General features: G+C 51.8%; 1 protein-coding gene across 9 annotated transcripts in view; it reads right to left on the reverse strand.

Annotated features, from left to right (window-relative positions):
* The window catches only part of DCAF6 (DDB1 and CUL4 associated factor 6), a 48315-nt gene that overhangs the window by 26003 nt on the left and 2977 nt on the right, over positions 1 to 19335 (reverse strand). For 8 of the 9 annotated variants that reach the window (XM_055123139.1, XM_055123137.1, XM_055123136.1 and 5 more), the window contains exons 2-8: positions 16206 to 16267; positions 13676 to 13768; positions 13100 to 13285; positions 11941 to 12054; positions 8628 to 8763; positions 5885 to 6099; positions 2414 to 2507 (exon numbers count right to left, since the gene is read on the reverse strand). In XM_055123139.1, coding sequence (XP_054979114.1) covers positions 2414 to 2507; positions 5885 to 6099; positions 8628 to 8763; positions 11941 to 12054; positions 13100 to 13285; positions 13676 to 13768; positions 16206 to 16267 — 900 coding nt within the window. Of the gene's footprint in view, positions 1 to 2413; positions 2508 to 5884; positions 6100 to 8303; positions 8393 to 8627; positions 8764 to 11940; positions 12055 to 13099; positions 13286 to 13675; positions 13769 to 16205; positions 16268 to 19335 lie in introns of those variants that run through there. The other variant, XM_055123145.1, reaches the window with a different exon arrangement.

The raw sequence follows: 19335 nt of genomic DNA on the forward strand, positions 1-19335 counted from the left end.
TTATCACTCCAGCCCTTTGTGTGTGTTTTAAAAAGGCAGGATGCCGGCCAGACAGGCGGTACAGGACAACGACCCAAGTTCGGTACCAGGCCCGGAAGGATTCCCTGAGCAGAGAGCCAGGGTCAGGCCCTTATTACAGGAAAACCAGAGTTATACAGTGAAATACGGGATCACTTACTGAAAGTAAACCCCACACATTTCAAAGTGACTTTTATTTTATTTTTTGCTTTTTTTTGGGTGGGGGGGAGGTCACACCGATGCTCAGGGGTTATTCCTGGCTTTGCACTCAGGAATTACTCCTGGTGGTGCTTGGGGGACCATATGGGATGCCGGGGATCGAACCCAGGTCGGCCGCATGCAAGGCAAACGCCCTACCTGCTGTGCTATCGCTCTGGCCCCTCAAAGTAACTTTTAAAGGGCATGACAATTTAAGTCCCACTGTCACACTGTCGTCCCGTTGCTCATCGATGTGCTCCAGTCACATCTCCATGGTGAGACTTGTGACTGTGTTTGGCATCTCAAATACGCTACGGGGAGCTTGCCAGGCTCTGCCGTGCGGGTGGGATACTCTTGGTAGCTGGCCGGGCTCTCCGAGAGGGGCAGAGGAATCGAACCTGGGTTGGCCGTGTGCAAGGCAAATGCGCTACCCGCTGTGGTGACTTCATGCTACTATCTTTATGGTTTAAGATGAAAGTTGGGGGCTAGGGATGAGGCCTGGTGGGCGAGAACTTGAGACGGGGTCTGATCCCCAGCATCACACGAAACACTAAGAATCAAAAGGGAAATCAACTTGCCTCGGGCTGTCACTGAAAAGGCACTTTACACTTCACTATCTTTGTATAACAGAGCTTTATGTATAAAAATGTAATAGAAATAATATATCGTATAATATGGTTTTTAATCTTAAAAGATTTCAGAAGTCATTAAATCAAGATTTTTTGCTATACACCCATGTTATTAAAATACATGGGTGAAATACATAGTATTCAAATACATAGTAAACCCGGGGCTGGAGCAATAGCACAGCGGGCAGGGCGTTTGCCTTGCACGTGGCCGACCTGGGTTCGATCCCCGGCATCCCATATGGTCCCCTGAGCACTGCCAGGAGTGATTCCTGAGTGCAGAGCCAGGAGTAACCTGTGCAATGCCGGGTTTACCCAAAAATAAAAATAAAATAAAATAAAATACATAGTAATCCAATTTTAGCAGTTGTCCTTTGAAATTTCTTGGGGTTGCCAGAGCCATAGTCCAGCGGAGAGGCCTTGTACATGGCCGGCCAGGGTTCGAATCCCAGCATCCCATAGGGTCGCCCAAGCAACGTCAGGAGTCATCTCTGAGTGCAGAGCCGGGAGTCAGCGCTGAGCATCGCCGGGTGTGACCCCTCCCCCAAAATAAAGCTCAATCCCTTAGGGTCGACGCCTGGGCACTTTAGGGAGAAGATAACCTAGGCGCTGCTAAAGGGCTGTCAACATGGAGACTGAGCTCTGGCTTCCCTCCGTACCCAAAACTGCAGGACACCTTGCCATGCTGTAGGGGGTGAGAGGTATCTACACTTCCAGCGGGGACGGACAGTGGTCCAACATAGAGGGCAATCTGACCCCTGTCAAACTGCACACACACTCCCCAGTGCCCGCTGAGGAACTTCTGTCTGAGACGAGCTGTGCCAAGCCATGTGGCGTGCCCCGGTGAAGGGAGGAAAGCAAGTCACGCCACTCTTTCCTGCCCCCCGAATTCGGAAGAATCCAATTCCTGAGAGTAGGAGGGGGAAGGGGGAAGGGCAGGAAGGTGACCCCATGGGGGAGGGTCTCCTGGGCAGTATTCCACAGTAACAATTTTATTTTCTCTTTTGCTTATTGGGTCCCACCCGGCGATGCTCAGGGGTTCCTCCTGGCTCTGCACTCAGGAATCACTCCTGGCGGTGCTCAGGGGACCCTATGGGATGCTGGGAATCGAACCCGGGTCAGCCGCGTGCAAGGCAAAACACCCCGCTGTGCTATTGCTCCAGCCCCCACAATAATTTTTGTAAAAAACCTCGCTCTGCGTCATACCAAGGGCTACTACTCCTGGCTCAGTGCTCGAGGGTTGCTCCCAGCATGGTGCTCAGGGGCCCTGTAGTGCTCTGGGAACCCAACTGGGCTTCCTGCATGTCCTCTTGCCTGTGCAACATCTCCTGGCGCCCAGATGACAAGCTAGTCGATAGGGTTATTCAAAAGGTGCACAAGTAGGTCAGAGAGAGCCAGGGGGGAAGGGTCTTGCCTTGCACGTGGCTGACCCGGGTTAGATCCCCAACACCCCACAGGGTCCCCGAGCCCCACCAGGAGTGATCCCTGGGCGCAGAGCCCCGGGTAAGCCCCGAGCGTGGCCCCGCAGCCCAAACCAACCAACCAACCCGGGAGCCAGCCCGCATCGTTACCGTCTCGCTCCCGCTCACTCTCCGGCCTCGCCCGCGGCCCCGTGTCCGACCAGTCGCCTCGGAGTCGCAATCTCTTCACCGGGGGCTGTCGCAGCTGCAAGGAGGAGGACAGCGGGGCTGGAGCGACAGCACAGCGGGGAGGGCGTTGGCCTGGCACGCGGCCGACCCGGGTTCGATCCCCGGCATCCCCTAGGGTCCCCCGAGCACTGCCAGGAGTGATCCCTGAGTGCAGAGCCGGGAGTCAGCCCTGAGCATCGCTGGGTGGGACCCAAAAAGGAAAGTGAAAAAAAAGGAGGAGGAGGAAAGCTCAGAGCCCTGCTCCTGCCCCTTCTGTGCTGGGAAAGCTCCGGACCCCCGTGGTGGCCTCCCTGGGGGTCCACCAGGCCCGCTGTCCACCCCGGCAATACCTCCAGGCCGAACCAATGCCAGAGCCGCTGTCACTGACGGGAACAGACCAAACCCACGACTCCGGGCTCGGCTCACTGAGGTCAGCCTTGGGCGCTATCGCTCCTGGAAACTCATGCACTGCCCCTAGTCCCCCGTTCCCCCCCTACGCCACCCCCCGAAAGTGGCTCGCAGGCACGGAGCACCACTTAACCCCTTAGCTGCCATTTTCCCATTTTCTCTCGGGAACCAGACCGGCCAGCGAGAAGACGGGGGCGGGGGGACGGGTTTTGGGAGAAAACAAACCTTCGCAAAGACCCGAGCAGAAAGAAAATCACCCCTCCGCCCCCCGCACATTAGCCATTCTGTGCGGATGTGGCGCCAAGGCCGAAGAGCAAACCGTGCCTGGCAGCCCGCAGCGGGCAGAGGAAGTGGCGCGGGTGGCAGCTGCCCAGACGCCCAGAACAAGAGCCTTGTCTAGAAAGAGGCTCTTACGCCGTGAGCCCGGCGGGCCAGAGCGACTGAACCGCGTCCCGCTCCGTCATCCGGGCCAAGAGAGGGGGTGACAACCCAAGCAATTATTTCTGGAACGTGGGCCGCAAGTAAAAATAGCCCGAGCCTGGCCCTTAGAGATGGGGGGAACCTGGGCGACCTGGGGACTGGCCCCACCTCCCACCGCAGGGCCAGCGCTGACACATGGGGGGGTGGGGAAGGAGCCATAAGGAGGCTGGATTCCCAGCATCCCATAGGGTACCCCGAGCACCACCAGGAGTAACTCCCGAGCATCACTGGGTGTGACCCAAAAAGCAACAACAACAAAAAAAAAGGAAGTGCAAAGGGCCTGGGGTTGATGCTGGTCAGAACCGGCCGGTCCTTCTGCTCGAAGGCCCGACCTCCTCATGCAGAGGGCCCGCTGTGGACAGACCCCTCTCCGGAAAGAGTGGCTGGACCGCATGGCCCACCCACAGCTCACGTCAGCAGCTTTCGGCTGGCCACAAGGACGGTCTACACGCCCAGCCCCTCATTACAGAGCAGCCACGAAGCCACTGACTGAAGCACGAATCTCCACGAGGCCAAGCCGATTCTGTGGCTGCCGTCGCTTCCAGCTCGGAACCCTCCTGGCAACGCCTTGACACTAGCGTGCCCGGCCACAGGGAAATCCCAAACTTGCGCCTGCGAGTTTGGTAAAGTGCTCCTGAGTGTCTCCATCTCTGCTGTCAGTTTACAAGCAGCCATGAGACCTGGATTTCGGGTCGCCTCGTCGAAATTCCAGCCCCCACTGCTCCTTTCCCACAGAGGGGAGTCGGGCCCCCCCAAAGCTGCTGACAGTCAAAGGCACCGGCTCATTTCAGAAGGCACGTACACGCCCCAGAGCACAGGGGAGGGAAAACACGCTCCAGACACATTAAACGCTTCGGGCCAACGCGTCCCTCCCCAGCTGCTGGTACCAGCAAAGATAAATTCTGAGTTTTCCCCTTTAAAAATAAAAAATGTTTTAGAGGGGCTGGAGTGATAGCACAGCGGGGAGGGCGTTGGCCTTGCACGCGGCCGACCTGGGTTCGATCCCCAGCATCCCATAGGGTCCCCCAAGCACCGCCAGGAGTAATTTCTGAGTGCAAAGCCAGGAGTAACCCCTGAGCATCGCTGGGTGTGACCCAAAAAGAAAAAAAAAAAGTTTTAGAGGGGCTGGAGCGATAGCACAGTGGAGAGGGCGTTTGCCTTGCACACGGTCGACCTGGGTTCGATTCCCAGCATCCCATAGGGTCCCCCGAGCACCACAGGGAGTAATTCCTGAGTGCATGAGCCAGGAGTAACCCCTGCGCACCGCCAGGTGTGACCCAAGAAGCAAAAAATAAATAAATAAATAAATAAAGTTTTAGAGGTATTAAGGGGCAGTAACTCACCTCCCTGGTTTTCAGTCTAGATTATCTCCGCTATACGAGGGCTGCGGCCCGGAGCAGAGGGGCCTTGCCTGTGGGACCCCCGGTTTTCAAGGGCTCAGCGGGGGCACACAGCAATTCTGCCTCGCCCAAGTCCCCAGCCTGTGTGTCCTTGACCAATTCTCATTAACCGTATTTTGTAAAATGCCACTTGGCGCCTTCAAGTGAAAGGCAGACGGGGAGAGAGGGGCTTGCAGTTCGGCATGAACAATGCTCCGCAGCCACGCTCGACTACTGTGAAAACACAAGTTCCGAGTCCACGGAAGTGCCCCGTTTGCTCTGTTACTTATTAAAAGACCACCGGTAATCATTTCAGCTGCCTTTTCTACCACGCTCAAACGGTCAGCTTTCTTACCGCTGTTATAAATCTACAATAGAAACATTTTACTACCACAGTGCCTCTGTAATTTCTCATAACACACTTCTCCTGCAGTCTCATCCTTGGTCAATAAGTAGTGCCCAATCTTTCTTATTTTTTTTGCTTTCTGGGTCTTATCCCGGCGATGCACAGGGGTCATTCCTGTCTCTGCACTCAAGAATTACCCTTGGTGGTGCTCAGGGGACCCTATGGGATGCTGGGAATCGAACCCGGATCGGCCGCGTGCAAGGCAAACGCCCTCCCCGCTGTGCTGTCACTCCAGCCCCATCGTGCCCAATCTTTCATTCAAGGTTTCTGTCCATTCTTGCAGAGTGAGAGTATTGAAGTCCTTCATGTTCCCAGTGGTTGTTTTTTTCAAATGATCACCTTCACATTTTTAATTTTTTTTTGTTTTTGCTTTTTGGGTCACACCCAGCAATGCACAGGGGTCACTCCTGGCTCATGCACTCAGGAATCACCCCTGGCGGTGCTCAGGGGACCATATGGGATGCTGGGATTCGAACCCGGGTCGGCCGCATGCAAGGCAAACACCCTACCCACTGTGCTATCACTCCAGCCTCCCACCTTCACATTTTAAACGTCTCTTTAGCTTTGAGGTCGCGTCTGGTCACGTGAGAAGGGACTCCAGGCTCTATGCTCAGGGCCCTTCCTGGCAGTTCTCGGGAATATAAGCAGTGCTGGGATTGAAACGGGGTCGGCCAAGCACAAGGCAAGGGGTGTGACCCCCGAACTCTCTCGAGTCTCCCCCTCCCCCCGGGGCCCACTCACCTCTTCTCTCCTCTCCTCCGCCGAGGGCGTCTTGAGCTCTCTCGCCGTGTCATCCTTCGGGTCGAACAGGTAGATGTAGTCCGAGGAGTAGCTGACCAGGATCTCCTGGCCGTCCTCGCTGTAGCACAGAGACGTGACCCTGCAGGACTTGGTGCTCAGGTGGGCCGGGATGAAGCGCGCCACCATGCCTGTGGTGCCCCTGCCCGCGTAGTTCCCTGCAAGGGAACAGGAGGTCCTTACGTCCGGGGGGCTCTGCAAACACGCCATTTGAAAACTCTGGTCTGAATTATGAGATATGTGACTGCATGTAGCAATTTAAATGCAAGCTATCACCATACTCTAGGTCTAGATGAGGCTCCTTTTTTTCAACAGGTTTTATAACAAAAGAAAAGAACACAGCGTACAAGCCCACATGGCTTCAAAAAAAATTCATGATTGCCTGGGAACTGTCAATTACATACATGGTTTATTGGGAAATGAGTGACTTAGTCCATTTAAATGATTTGTGATCACAATCGTACCAAACTACCTGCATTCCCCACATGCTAAGATAATTTAACGATAGAGATAATAAACTGATCCTTGTTATGATGATAAATAAAACAAGGCAATATCCCTTTAAAAATCATTTGTGCTTCACTTTCTGTCTTCACATTTTTTGGATTGTCAGGAAACTTTCCAAGTGGGGGGGATGATCACGCAGATAATTAACTAAGTTGAATGTCAACAGAATATACTAGCAGGAAAGGCCACAGCTGGAACTCTGTGCCCTGGATCCTAGGAGTGCTGGGATTGTGTCTGGATCTTAGGAGTGCTGGAACTGTGCCCTGGATCCTAGGAGTGATGGAACTGTGTCTGGATCCTAGGAGCGATGGAACTGTGTCTGGATCCTAGGAGCGCTGGAATGGTGTCTGGGCCCTAGGAGCGCTGGAACTGTGTCTGGGCCCTAGGAGTGCTGGAACTGTGTCTGGGCCCTAGGAGTGCTGGAATGGTGTCTGGGCCCTAGGAGCGCTGGAACTGTGTCTGGGCCCTAGGAGCGCTGGAACTGTGTCTGGGCCCTAGGAGTGCTGGAACTGTGTCTGGGCCCTAGGAGCGCTGGAACTGTGTCTGGGCCCTAGGAGCGCTGGAACTGTGTCTGGGCCCTAGGAGCGCTGGAACTGTGTCTGGGTCCTAGGAGCGCTGGAACTGTGTCTGGGCCCTAGGAGTGCTGGAACTGTGTCTGGGCCCTAGGAGTGCTGGAATGGTGTCTGGGTCCTAGGAGCGCTGGAACTGTGTCTGGGCCCTAGGAGCGCTGGAACTGTGTCTGGGCCCTAGGAGCGCTGGAACTGTGTCTGGGCCCTAGGAGCGCTGGAACTGTGTCTGGGCCCTAGGAGTGCTGGAACTGTGTCTGGGCCCTAGGAGTGCTGGAACTGTGTCTGGGCCCTAGGAGCGCTGGAATGGTGTCTGGTGTCTGGTCCTAGGAGTGAATCCAAAGAAGCCCACCAAGCTAAACTCTACACAATGAGGTGATGCCCCACCCACACTATAACCAGGACCCTCTGCTGAGGAACAATAAAGCCTGGAATTTCGCACAATCATATTACTACTGTGTGCCCTAAATATTCGTGGCTAAAGAGAGAAAGCCCCTCAATCATAGTCCGACAGGAAAATCCCAACTGGTCCCCCACTTCAAGAATCTACATCCACTTTTACTAAATATTGCTAGCTTCTGGCCACGTCCACCTTTATCTTCATAAATACAAAATGCGTGACTATATAAAAATGTAGATGTGTGTGTGTGTGTGTGTACATACACACATCACGCGTTTCTGTATTTTTGTGTCTGTGTGACTCCTCGTCTCTTGCTATCAGAAAATGCTAATACGAATTAGCTTCGAATCAGTTATCTCGCAAGTGGCCTGAGCCCCTAGTGAGCGAGGAGGAAGTCTCAGTGGCTTCAAACTCAGCACTGCCACGGAGCGCCCGTGACACACACCCCCACCCCTGCCGTCCCCTTTCCTTCTCTCTGCCTCGATCACTATTATCCTCGTGGCTGAAAACAGCCAAGAGAGATCAGGAAATCCTGGTCGGGTCTAACTAGTGTGTCCACCCACCCCGCACCCCCCACCCAATTCACGCCGGCCAGAACCCCAGGCAGGGCGTGACCCTCCGTGGCGTCTGGAGACAGGGTCAGTAGGAACTGGGGTCGTACTGGACTCGGGGGCCTGCATCCAGTATGGCTCTATCAGTATTGACGAGTGGAGGGACATGTGGACAGACACACATGGGGGAGGATGGCATGAAGGATGGCAGCGGAGAATGGAGTGACGCATTTACAAGCCGAGGGATGCCAGGGGTCGCCAGCAACCACCAGAAGCTGGGGGCGAAGCATGCAACGGTCTCCCTGCGAGCCTCCAGCAGAAACCAACCCTGCCAATACCTGGACTTCAAACGTGTGGCCTCCAGAACTGTGAGAGAATAAATGCCTGTTGTTTAGGCCACCCAGTTTGTGGCAATTTGTTATGACAGCTCTAGGAAACGAATACATCAAGGGTTACGTTTGGAAGTGATCAGGGAAGCTGCAAAAGTATTAGCCTGTTACAGTCATAAAAAAAAACGTGGCGAAATGCTATTTAGTCACATCACTTAAATACATTCCACCAGCTGAAATTTATGCCTCGAGATTTTAAAAAAATCACGGACACGTCCCAAAGCTCGACTCCCTGGCCCAGGGCCCCTGTTATTTCCTCTGAGGCGTGTTTACCGGTGGCTCTGGTGCCCAGCATCCGTCGGTCGTAGATTCGCACTGAGCTGTCGGAACACCCCACAGCAAGGTAGTACGGGATGGGCGGGCAGATGGCCACGGAGGTGGCAGCGCGTCGGCAGTTAATTAAAATGTCCTACGAGACAGAAAACGTCACCGATTAGCTGGAGCATGACAGCAGAGATGAGTCTGCGTTTCAAGCCTCTCCCCCCGGTGTGAAGACGGGCACCTCTCCTGCAAGTCACAGCACAGTGTGTGCTAAGAGAGGCGAACATGAGCTTACAGGCCCCGAGCATGGGAAAGCCGCACAAAGGTGGGCGACACACCTTCTCACAGTCGCTCTCTAAGGAAAATTCTGCACAACTGGCCCCACGCCTCAAAAATTAACTTCTGGGGCTGGAGCAATAGCACAGTGGGGAGGGCGTTTGCCTTGCACGCGGCCAACTCGGGTTTGATCCCCAGCATCCCATAGGGTCCCCTGAGCATGGCCAGGAGTGATTCCTGAGTGCAGAGCCAGGAGGAACCCCTGTGCATTGCCGGGTGTGACCCAAAAAGGCAAAAAAAAAAAAAATTAACTCTAACCCAATGCTGGCTTCTTAATCATCACTCGAAATTGTAAAAAGAGAATGAAAGCAGAAAATCAAAAAGCATTAAATAATGCATGTGAATACTCCAAAAAACATTAGGAAGGAAAAAGAAAAACTATTCTTAAGAAACCACTCTGATTTAAGATGAAAACACTGAGTAATAAGCTCTATCAGTATCAGCTACTAAAAGCTAGCGATAAAGAGATGCATTATTTCATGGTTTAAACACAATTTCAAAACTACATTCCATATCACACAACTTCAATTATTGCCCTGAAATGCTTTCCTATTTTCAAATACAAATAATGAGCATTTTTCTTTAGAAATTTTAAAATTTGAGATTTATTGGGTCACTGAATAATAAAGATGGGAGATATAATATACTTCTGTGGTAAACACCAGTGATTATTTCGTATACTTAGTATTCATAACATTTAATTATGACTGTTACTTTTCTTTTTTTTCTTTCTGGGTCACAGCTGGCAATGCACAGGGGTTACTCCTGGCTTTGCACTCAGGAATGCAATGACAATGACATATGACATATGACAAAAACTGTCACAACAAATCTCACAATGGAGATGTTACTGGCACCTGCTCAAGCAAATCGATGAACAATGGGATGACGGTGCTACAGTAATAAAACAATTCTTCTTACACTTTTCTTAACATGGTACATCTTTCTCCTTACCAATTCAAAAACCAAGCCCCCACCTACATAAACCCTCTCTCACCAGAGAAGCATCAGACACTCCCCAAACACATCCTTCAGGGATCCTAATATTTCTATTTTGCCTGTGGTTCTAGCTCTCTTGGTACTCTTCCATGTTTCAGGTCTTAATTTACCTTAAAATGTATTTAATTATGAACCTCATGATGTTACTCATAAAATCCCTCCTACCAACTGCCTTTCAATAAAGCTAACCAGTTAACAATGGTTAACTAGTTAACAATTACTCTCACTAGTCAACAATTACTAGCTGACTAGTTAGTTAACTAGCTAACAATTACTCTAGTTACCGGTATTTTATATTTTGCTTTTATCCATTTTGATGTATGAGAGCCCTGGAATATACTAACAGATTCTTCAGGTTTTTCTCTTTGGGGGGGAGTTTCAGAGGGAGCGACACTCAGCTGTGATCAGGGATCACTCCCGGCTCGGAGGACTGAACCGGGTCAGCCATGCACAGGGCCAGCTTCCTTCCCCCTCTACTACAGCTCTAGGCCCTAGTCAGGTTGTTCAAAGCTAGAATACATACTGAAAACTTCATCATTATCATCATCATCATCCCGTTGATTATCGAATTTCTTGAGCGGTCTCAGTAACGTCTCTATTCATCCTTGCCCTGAGATTTCTGAAGCCTCTCTTTACTCGTCCTTCCCAACGATGCTGCATTGGAGGCTCTTTCAGGGTCAGGGGAATGAGACTCAGCTTGTTACTGTTTTTGGCATATGAATACGCCACAGGGAGTTAGCGAGGCTCTCCCATGTGGGCAGGAAACTTCCGGTAGTTTGCCAGGTTCTCCCAGAGGGAGAAGTAGGCTATAAGATACTGTGCGGCCGCTTTGCGCTTCTGGGAGCTTGCTTTTAAGTCTCTGGATGCTAGCCATGGATGGGATTCCATGGTGCCGGGGCAGTCCCTAGGCTGAGACCTCCAAGCCTGCTGGGATCGGGACTGGGCCTCCTCTGCCCAGATTTCTCATCTCCCAGTAGCTAGGCGGTCACACCCTAGGGACTGCCCCTGGCGCCTTGGAATCCCATCCACGACCAGCATCCAGAAACTTAAAAGCAAGCTCCCGGAAGAGAGCGACGCAGAGAGACTCTTGCCCGAGTGCCTGGCTGTCTTCCCCGGGGCCCCTCGGAGGGGATGGGCTCCAGCTTCCTTCCCACCCTGAGCAGAGCTCCCAGCGGCCGAAGACCTCCGGAGCCTCGCCACAGCCATGCTCAAGGCCTCTCTCCACATGTTCAGACGAGCCTCACGCATGAAGGTACTGGCAGAGGAACCCAGGTGCGTGGGACCTGGGGCTGAGACCTCCAAGCCTGCTCGGATCGGGACTGGGCCTCCTCCGCCCAGATTTCCCATTTCCCAGTAGCTAGGCGGTCATACCCTAGGGACTGAAATCTTAACACAGGTTTAATATATTTGACATGTAGAATTAAAATATAATTTCAAAAATAATAATAATAATAATTGTGGGAGGGGGCGGCAGATAGACTGGGGGGGTTGGGAATGTAAGATGGGCACTGGTGAAGGAAGGGGTATTTGAATATTGTATAACTGACATAATCCTGAGAACTTTGTAACCCTCCACTTGGTGATTCAATAAAAAAAAAAATAAAAAAAATAAAAAAAAAATAATAATAATAATTTCTCTGACTTCCCCATGCATTTTTTTTTGGGGGGGTGACACCCAGCAATGCTCAGGGGTTACTCTGCACTAACGGTGCTTAGGGGACCCTATGGGATGCTGGGGATTGAACCCGTCAGTCACATGCAAGGCTGGTGTCCTATCGCTCTGGCCCTGCATTTTAATTTTTTAGACTATATATATATGTATATATATGTATATATATAAATAGATTGACTATATATATATATAAAAGATCTCTGCAAGATGAATAGTTCAAATTTCTTTCATAATCTCTTAACACAAAGATAACTTACTGTTCCAGTTTATTTAGGATCTTAACTTTCGGGCACTATTTGTACAAGATTCGGTCCTTACATCTTTGCAGTCTTCTTTCGTGCAGCTGGTTTTGATGCGTGTGTCAAACCACCTCACGGTCCCGTCTTCGCCACAGGAGAGGAACGTGTACGGGTCGTTGGGTACCGTCATGATCTAAACACCAAGACAAAAGGGTCGGCAAAATCAGTTGAACATGGAAACAGATGCCTTTGGGAGCCAGGGAGGTAATGCAGGAAGACAGATGGAAATTCTGCAGCCTATGAAAACGCCACTTGGGGCCAGAGCGATAGCACAGCGGGTAGGGCGTTTGCCTTGCACTCGGCCGACCCGGGTTCGATCCCCAGCATCCCATAGGGTCCCCCGAGCACCGCCAGGAGTAATTCCTAAGTGCAGAGCCAGGAGTAACCCCTGAGCATCACTGGGTGTGACCCAAAAAGCAAAAAAAAAAAAAAGAAAACGCCACTGCTGGGCCCGAGCGAGTACCACACATCAGGCGGGGCTTGTGCCCGGCGCGTGGCTGACCTGGGTTCGAGCCTCAGCACCACGCAGGGTCTCCCAAGCCCCACCAGGCGTGGTCCCTAAGCACAAAGCCAAGAGTAAACCTTCAGCACTGCTGGGTGTGGACCCACCCGAAACAAACAAATAACAGCTGAAAAAGCTACAAGCAGCAAATAAAACTGCAGACTTATATTCCTGATGAATACTGACATAATTTTCAATGCTATTCACAAATCTACCAAAATAGAGCTTCTCCATTTTTTTTGTTTTGTTTTGTTTTGGGGCTCAGGGCTGACTCCTGGCTCTGCCCAGGAATCACTTTTTTTGTTTGTTTGTCTGTTTGCTTTTTGGGTCACACCTGGCGATGCACAGGCGTTACTCCTGGCTCTGCACTCAGGAATCACTCCTGGCGGTGCTCGGGGGACCCTATGGGATGCTGGGGATCAAACCTGGGTTGGCCGCGTGCAAGGCAAACGCCCTCCCCGCTGTGCTATCGCTCCAGCCCCAGGAGTCCCTCTTGGTGGGCTCAGGGGACCCTATGGGATATCGCGGGGCTGCATGTCAATGGCTTTCCCACGACTGCACGAATGTGCACACACCTGCGGACACATTCAGAGGCACAGACATCTGCATTTATCTACACATCCATACACACTCGAAACACGCATGGAGGACGGACACAATCCCAACCCCACGCTACCTCGTAGGTGGTCCCGTAATGGCACGTGAACTGGCACTGTCGGTTGGTTTCCGCGTCTTGCTCGACGTTGGTATAAAATATGACCCCATCCCCGGAGCACGAGACGATCTGCTTGTCGTTCGTGCACGGTAAGAACTTGGCGCTGAAGATGTTTGCCCGGTGCCCTGAGCGAATCGTCGTCAAGACCTGGAACAGAGGAGTAGGTCTGGGGAACGGCCTATCCGGGGAAGACTCAGACTCTGCAGTTCCGCCCTCCTCCACAACCTCATCCCGTGAACGTCATCCTCTGACTCCAAACGACGTGAAGGGGGGAAAGAAACCCAGATGACGACATACTGTGCCGCCCCTGTCCTAATTTTGCTGGCCTGTGATTTTTTTACATTTTTCACTGGTGGCGATGGCCCCGTGCTCCGCCACCCAAGGTCATCTCCCCACTCGACTTTGCACACACACGGCGTGACTCTGCCTCTTGTGCTCTCTCCCTGGCCCCAAACTGTTTCCTTGAGCTTTCTCCCTCTCCCCGCACCTAAGGACCGCATTCTTCCATTACAGGACAAGCTTTTTAAGCCACTTTACCTTTCTGCTATAAGGATTACTAATGACTAACTTGGTATCGTCTGAGCCAGATAAGATATATTCTCCGGTCTCATTCCAACAGATTGTATTAACCTAAAAAAGAAATTAAAGAAGAAATTAAGTAAACCGGACAGAAGAAGGAGCCTGCCCTCTTTCACTGTACTGACAGTTGAAACTTCTTAACACTGAACAAGGTAATGCTCGTGGAACACAGAATACACTCATGTTCTCATTGGAAAGACCTCATTTAGCAAGCACAGTGCTTTAAAGAACTCAGAATAGGGGCTGGAGTGATAGCACAGCGGGTAGGGCGTTTGCCTTGCATGCGGCAAACCCGGGTTCGATTCCCAGCATCCCATATGGTCTCCTGAGCACCGCCAGGAATGATTCCTAAGTACAAAGCCAGGAGTAATCCCTGAGCATCGCCGGGTGTGACCCAAAAAGCAAAAAAAAAAAACAAAAACAAAAAACCTCAGAATAAAATGTCTAAATCTGGGGCTGGAGTGATAGCATAGTGGGTAGGGCATTTGCCTTGCACGCGGCCGACCCGGGTTCAAATCCCAGCATCCCATATGGTCCCCTGAGCACCGCCAGGAGTAATTCCTGAGTGCAGAGCCAGGAATAACCCCTGTGCATCGCCAGGTGTAACCCAAAAAAAAACAAAAACAAAAAAACACCAAACTAAAATGTCTAAATCTTAAGTTTTGTAATTGGCTAACTGATTGTTAACTTATTTTCTATCAAGACATAAAAAGGAATTAGACAAAGTTACTCAGAGTTATAGCAATCAAGGACTATGAGATATGACCACAGACAGACAAATATATTCATGGAACAGAACTGATTAGTTGGAAATAAATCTAACGAGGCATCCAAAATCATTTAATGGCACAGGAAGAGCCATTTCAATAGATGCTGTGGAGACATCGGAATATACAGACAAGCCAAAGAATGCACTGGAAGCCGGCTTCCCAGCATGGATGTAAACACTTCAAATGCTTTTTAAAAATCATCTAAAACAAGAGAACCAAAATTGCGTCTTGGGTGGAAAAACAGGTGTATATCAGGAAAACAAAACTCACAATGAATTACCACGTCACATCCATTAGGGTGACTGTAACAGCAGGAAGAAAAAAACAAGAGCATGGAGGTGAGAGTGTCAAGCAATGGTGCAAGTGACAGTACTTGAGAAATTAACGGCAACCTACGGCCCCAGCAATTACATAATCAAGTGCAGGGGCTGGAGCAATAGCACAGCGGGGAGGGCGTTTGCCTTGCACGTGGCCGACCCGGGTTCGATTCCCAGCATCCCATATGGTTCCCTGAGCACTGCTAGGAGTAATTCCTGAGTGCATGAGCCAGGAGTCAGCCCTGAGTATCACCACGTGTGACTCAAAAAGCAAAAAAAGAAAAAAAAAAACATAATCAAGTGCAAACCCAGAACAAGGGGAAACGTGTCCCCCCCGACTGGTAAACAGAGGACAGAGAGCTCACGACTCAGAACAGCCCCAAATGCAAGAACCCCAACCCCAGGGTCATCTGAGGAGGAACGGAGACGCGACAGCTGCTCCAGGGCCCAGTGCAAATTATCTGGAGTCTTACACAGCCATCAACTCTAACTGCTCCGTGCTGCAGGCAGGTCCCCTCGGGAACCTTGACAACACGACACCACGTCCAGGCCGGGGTGGAAAGTCGCCCAGCCCGGGCTCGGCTTATCTGGAGGCCCAGGCAGGCCTGTCTGGGGGCCAGCGGGCGGCTCGGGGACGGCCAGCAGCCGGCCGAGCGGGCATGGGAGTGAGTGATAAGTGGGTCTGGACGCCCATTTCCGGAAGGCGGAAATATACCAGGGACTGGAGCAGTGATGCCAGGCCTCGTGAGCTTTCTAGATAACACGCTCTATGGTGAACTGTATGGCATGAAAACAACAGCTAAGCTGAAAAACACGGCTCCAGTCTCGGCCAGAGGAGCAACGAGAACCAGACTTACTGGTTCACGGTCAAATGAGATTACATGGTCACGTATAATGGTTGAAACAACTGAAAGGGGGAAAAAAAAACCCCACAAAAAACACAAAAAAACCCAAAAAACCCAAAACAGTACCCCATGAGGGGAAATTGATAGCAACTCTGGGATAGGCTTTCAAATACTTGAGCAGAGAAAACCAAAGGCGATGAAGTAGCGGATGTGCCAAATCTGGGTGACAGCCAGAAGGGGGCAAGAAGGGACCAGGCAGGCCCAGAGCGACAGACAGCGGGGAGGGCATCTGCCCTGCCCACAGCTGACCCAGGTTCAATCCCCGGCACCCCACAGGGTCCCAGTGTGCTCGTCCCTCCCCCCCAAAGACACAGCCCACCCCCCAGGCGGCAGAAAGACAGCAGGAGGCTACTAGCCAGAGGCGGCCGTCTCCGAAGAGAGGCGTCCTGCTGGCGTGTGCCGTGGGCGCAGGGTGACCCGGGGCCTCCTTCGCTCGCCGGGTCCCCGGACGTCGGACGCCCGGACACAGGAGGGGGGGGGGCGCGGCAGGACTCACACAGCCGTCGTGCACATTCAGGGTCGCTTCAAGTTTCAGTCTTTGGATAAATTCTCTTCTTCCTGTTCGAAGGAAGGACGAGAGTCACATAAACGCCTTGCGGAGGGCGTGGCGCCCGGACCCCGACCCCCCCCCCAGCTGGCCCGAGACCCTCCCAAAATATAAACACTGGATATTAATTAATGTCAATATCAATATTAATTCATATAATTAACATAATGTAAATAGTATTATAAATAATATCTAAATACAAATATTTGCAATTATATTAAATATAAATATTTATATTTAAATATTTAAATATAAATATCATCCCAAGATAAATTAATTAAAATTAATAATTCGTAACTGGGGCGCCGGTGGCTCCCTCGGCCCCCCCCCCCCGCCTCCTGTTCTGCCTCAACACCCTTACCTGCCTCCCGAGGGCACTGTCGGGGACAGCAGGGCGTGCCCAGGACGTGGCCACTCCAACGTGCCCGTCATCACCCCTGCACGAGGGAGATGCCGACAGAAGTATGCCTCAGGCCCAAACTGGCTGTGTATCTCACCAAGGCCGCACATGCGGCCCCCGTGCGCTAACCACTGAGCCACATCCTTGGCCCCAGAAATGTTCAAATCTTTTTAAGTTCAATTTCCCAATTATGAGACGAAAGCAGCAGCAGCCTGACAATCCACCCAACGGGAGGACCAGTCCCCACTCTGAGCTGGAGAAACAAGTTTCCCTTCAGGGAATGAATCATCGTTCCCAAAGACCGGCCCAGAGGATTCATGTTTATGCAGAAGCTGAGTATATGACAAAGACCAATAATTAGCGCAGAACTGGGCTCCGGATTGCAAAGGAAGAAATAAAATCTGTGCCGAGCGCCCACTCCCGACGCCAGATTTCCCCATTGTGCTCTCGTGCCATTCAGCAGAAAGTCCAAGTTTCTCCCGTGGCCAAACTGTTTTCTTTCTCCTTGCGTATAACTGGAAGGCGGCTGGGTAGAGGACGAACATCGGGGTTAAAAAAAAAAAATTATCTGTTTTTCTGCATGGGGGAATGTTCTGAGGATCTTAAACTTATTAGAATAAAATAGTCCACAGAAATTTAATATTTTCAAGGACTAATTAGGTTATACTTTATGTAACTGACTTCTCAAATCTGATTTCTAATTTTGAAAAAATGCCAAAACTGTAGTAGCAGAGCTTTTTAAAAATTAATTAATTTTTAAAAATTTCCCCTTCAGTAGTGACAACAGGTAGTGACAACAATCCTACTTAATCAGGGCTGAAGAGACAGGACAGAGGGGAGGGCGCTTCCTGGCACCTGGCCAACCCCAGTTCTATTCCCAGCATCCCATAGGGTCCCCTACATAATTCCTGAGTGCAGAGCTGGGAGTAACCCCTGAAAGTGCCCACTGTGCACTGCCCCGCCCCAACCCCCCGAAAGAAAGAAAACAACCTTGTAAGAGTCAATAAGTGATTGAAATAAGTAACATGTCACCAATTCAGCTCATTAGAATACTAAGAGAGAGAAAGAGAGAGAGAGAAAGAAAGAAAGAAAGAAAGAAAGAAAGAGAGAGAGAAAGAGAGAAAGAGAGAGAAAAAAAGAAAGAAAGAAAGAAAGAAAGAAAGAAAGAAAGAAAGAAAGAAAGAAAGAAAGAAAGAAAGAAAGAAAGAAAGAAAGAAAGAAAGAGAGAGGGGCTGGAACTATAGGACTGTGGGGAGGGCATTTGCCTGGCACGCGGCTGACCGTGTTTGATTCCCAGCATCCCATAGGGTCCCCCAGCACCGCCAGGAGTGATTCCTGAGTGCAGAGCCAGGAGTCAGCCCTGAGCATCGCCGGGTGGGACAGGAAGGAAGGAAGGAAGGAAGGAAGGAAGGAAGGAAGGAAGGAAGGAAGGAAGGAAGGAAGGAAGGAAGGAAGGAAGGAAGGAAGGAAGGAAGGAAGGAAGGAAGGAAGGAGGGAAGGAGGGAGGGAGGGAGGGAGGGAGGGAGGGAGGGAGGGAGGGAGGGAGGGAGGAGAAAGGAGGGAAGGAAGGGAGGAAGGCGGGAGGGAGGGAGGGAGAAAGGAGGGAAGGAAGGAAGGAAGGAAGGAAGGAAGGAAGGAAGGAAGGAAGGAAGGAAGGAAGGAAGGAGGGAGGGAGGGAGAGAGGGAGGAAGGGAGAAAGGAGGGAAGGAGGAAAGGAGGGAGGGAGGGAGGGAGGAAGGGAGAAAGGAGGGAAGAAGGAAGGGAGGGAGGGAAGGAGGGAGGGAGGGAGAAAGGAGGGAGGGAGGGAGGGAGGAAGGGAGGAAGGAAGGAAGGAAGGAAAGAAGGAAGGAAGGAGGGAAGGGAAGGGAAGGGAAGGGAAGGGAAGGGAAGGGAAGGGAAGGGAAGGGAAGGGAAGGAAGAGCATTTCCAAACAAGCCACCTTGCTCCAGGTAGCGGGTCTCGGGGCTGGAAGCTCTGTGGCCCTCCCCAAGGCGGGCAGCAGACCCCCTCCCCTTCCTGGGGCCTGGTGCCCACCCCCACCCTCCTGCCCAGCGGCTCCCGGGCACCTGTGGCCGTGCAGGTCCTTCCGGCCCAGCAGGAGCACTGCGGATGGGACGGGACGTCACACGGCAGCCCACTGAGCTGACCCAGCCGGCACCCGCCAAGGGTCTTGGGGCCCTTTGTGGTGCCGTGCGACAATCCATCACCACAAACGCACGTTCACGGGTCTCGTCCCCCGTAGTGCCATTTGCCATTTTTTTTGCTTTTTTTTTGAGGGGGGGGTCACACCCGGCGATGCACAGGGGTCCCTCCTGGCTCTGCACTCAGGAATCACTCCTGGCGGTGCTTGGGGGACCCTATGGGATGCTGGGGATCGAACCCGGGTCGGCTGCATGCAAGGCCAACGCCCTCCCCGCTGTGCTATCGCTCCAGCCCCCCATTTGCCATTTTGCTGTGGATTTGTTACGTGCCTGCCAAGGAGTCAGGCTCGAGGGTGGGAGCGCAGGGAAGGGGCCATCAGGGCTGGGACCAGGCCGGAATCAAGGTCATGATCACGGTGTTCTTATGAGAGAGAGACAGAGATCTTTCCCGTCTCCCACCCGACCAGCCATTTCTCCCGGGAGGAACTGCAAATGGACTTTGGAGGCGGGGACAGGCAGACTCGGATGGGGAAACCCA

This window comes from Sorex araneus, chromosome X, assembly GCF_027595985.1.
Source record: "Sorex araneus isolate mSorAra2 chromosome X, mSorAra2.pri, whole genome shotgun sequence".
NCBI lineage: Eukaryota > Metazoa > Chordata > Mammalia > Eulipotyphla > Soricidae > Sorex > Sorex araneus.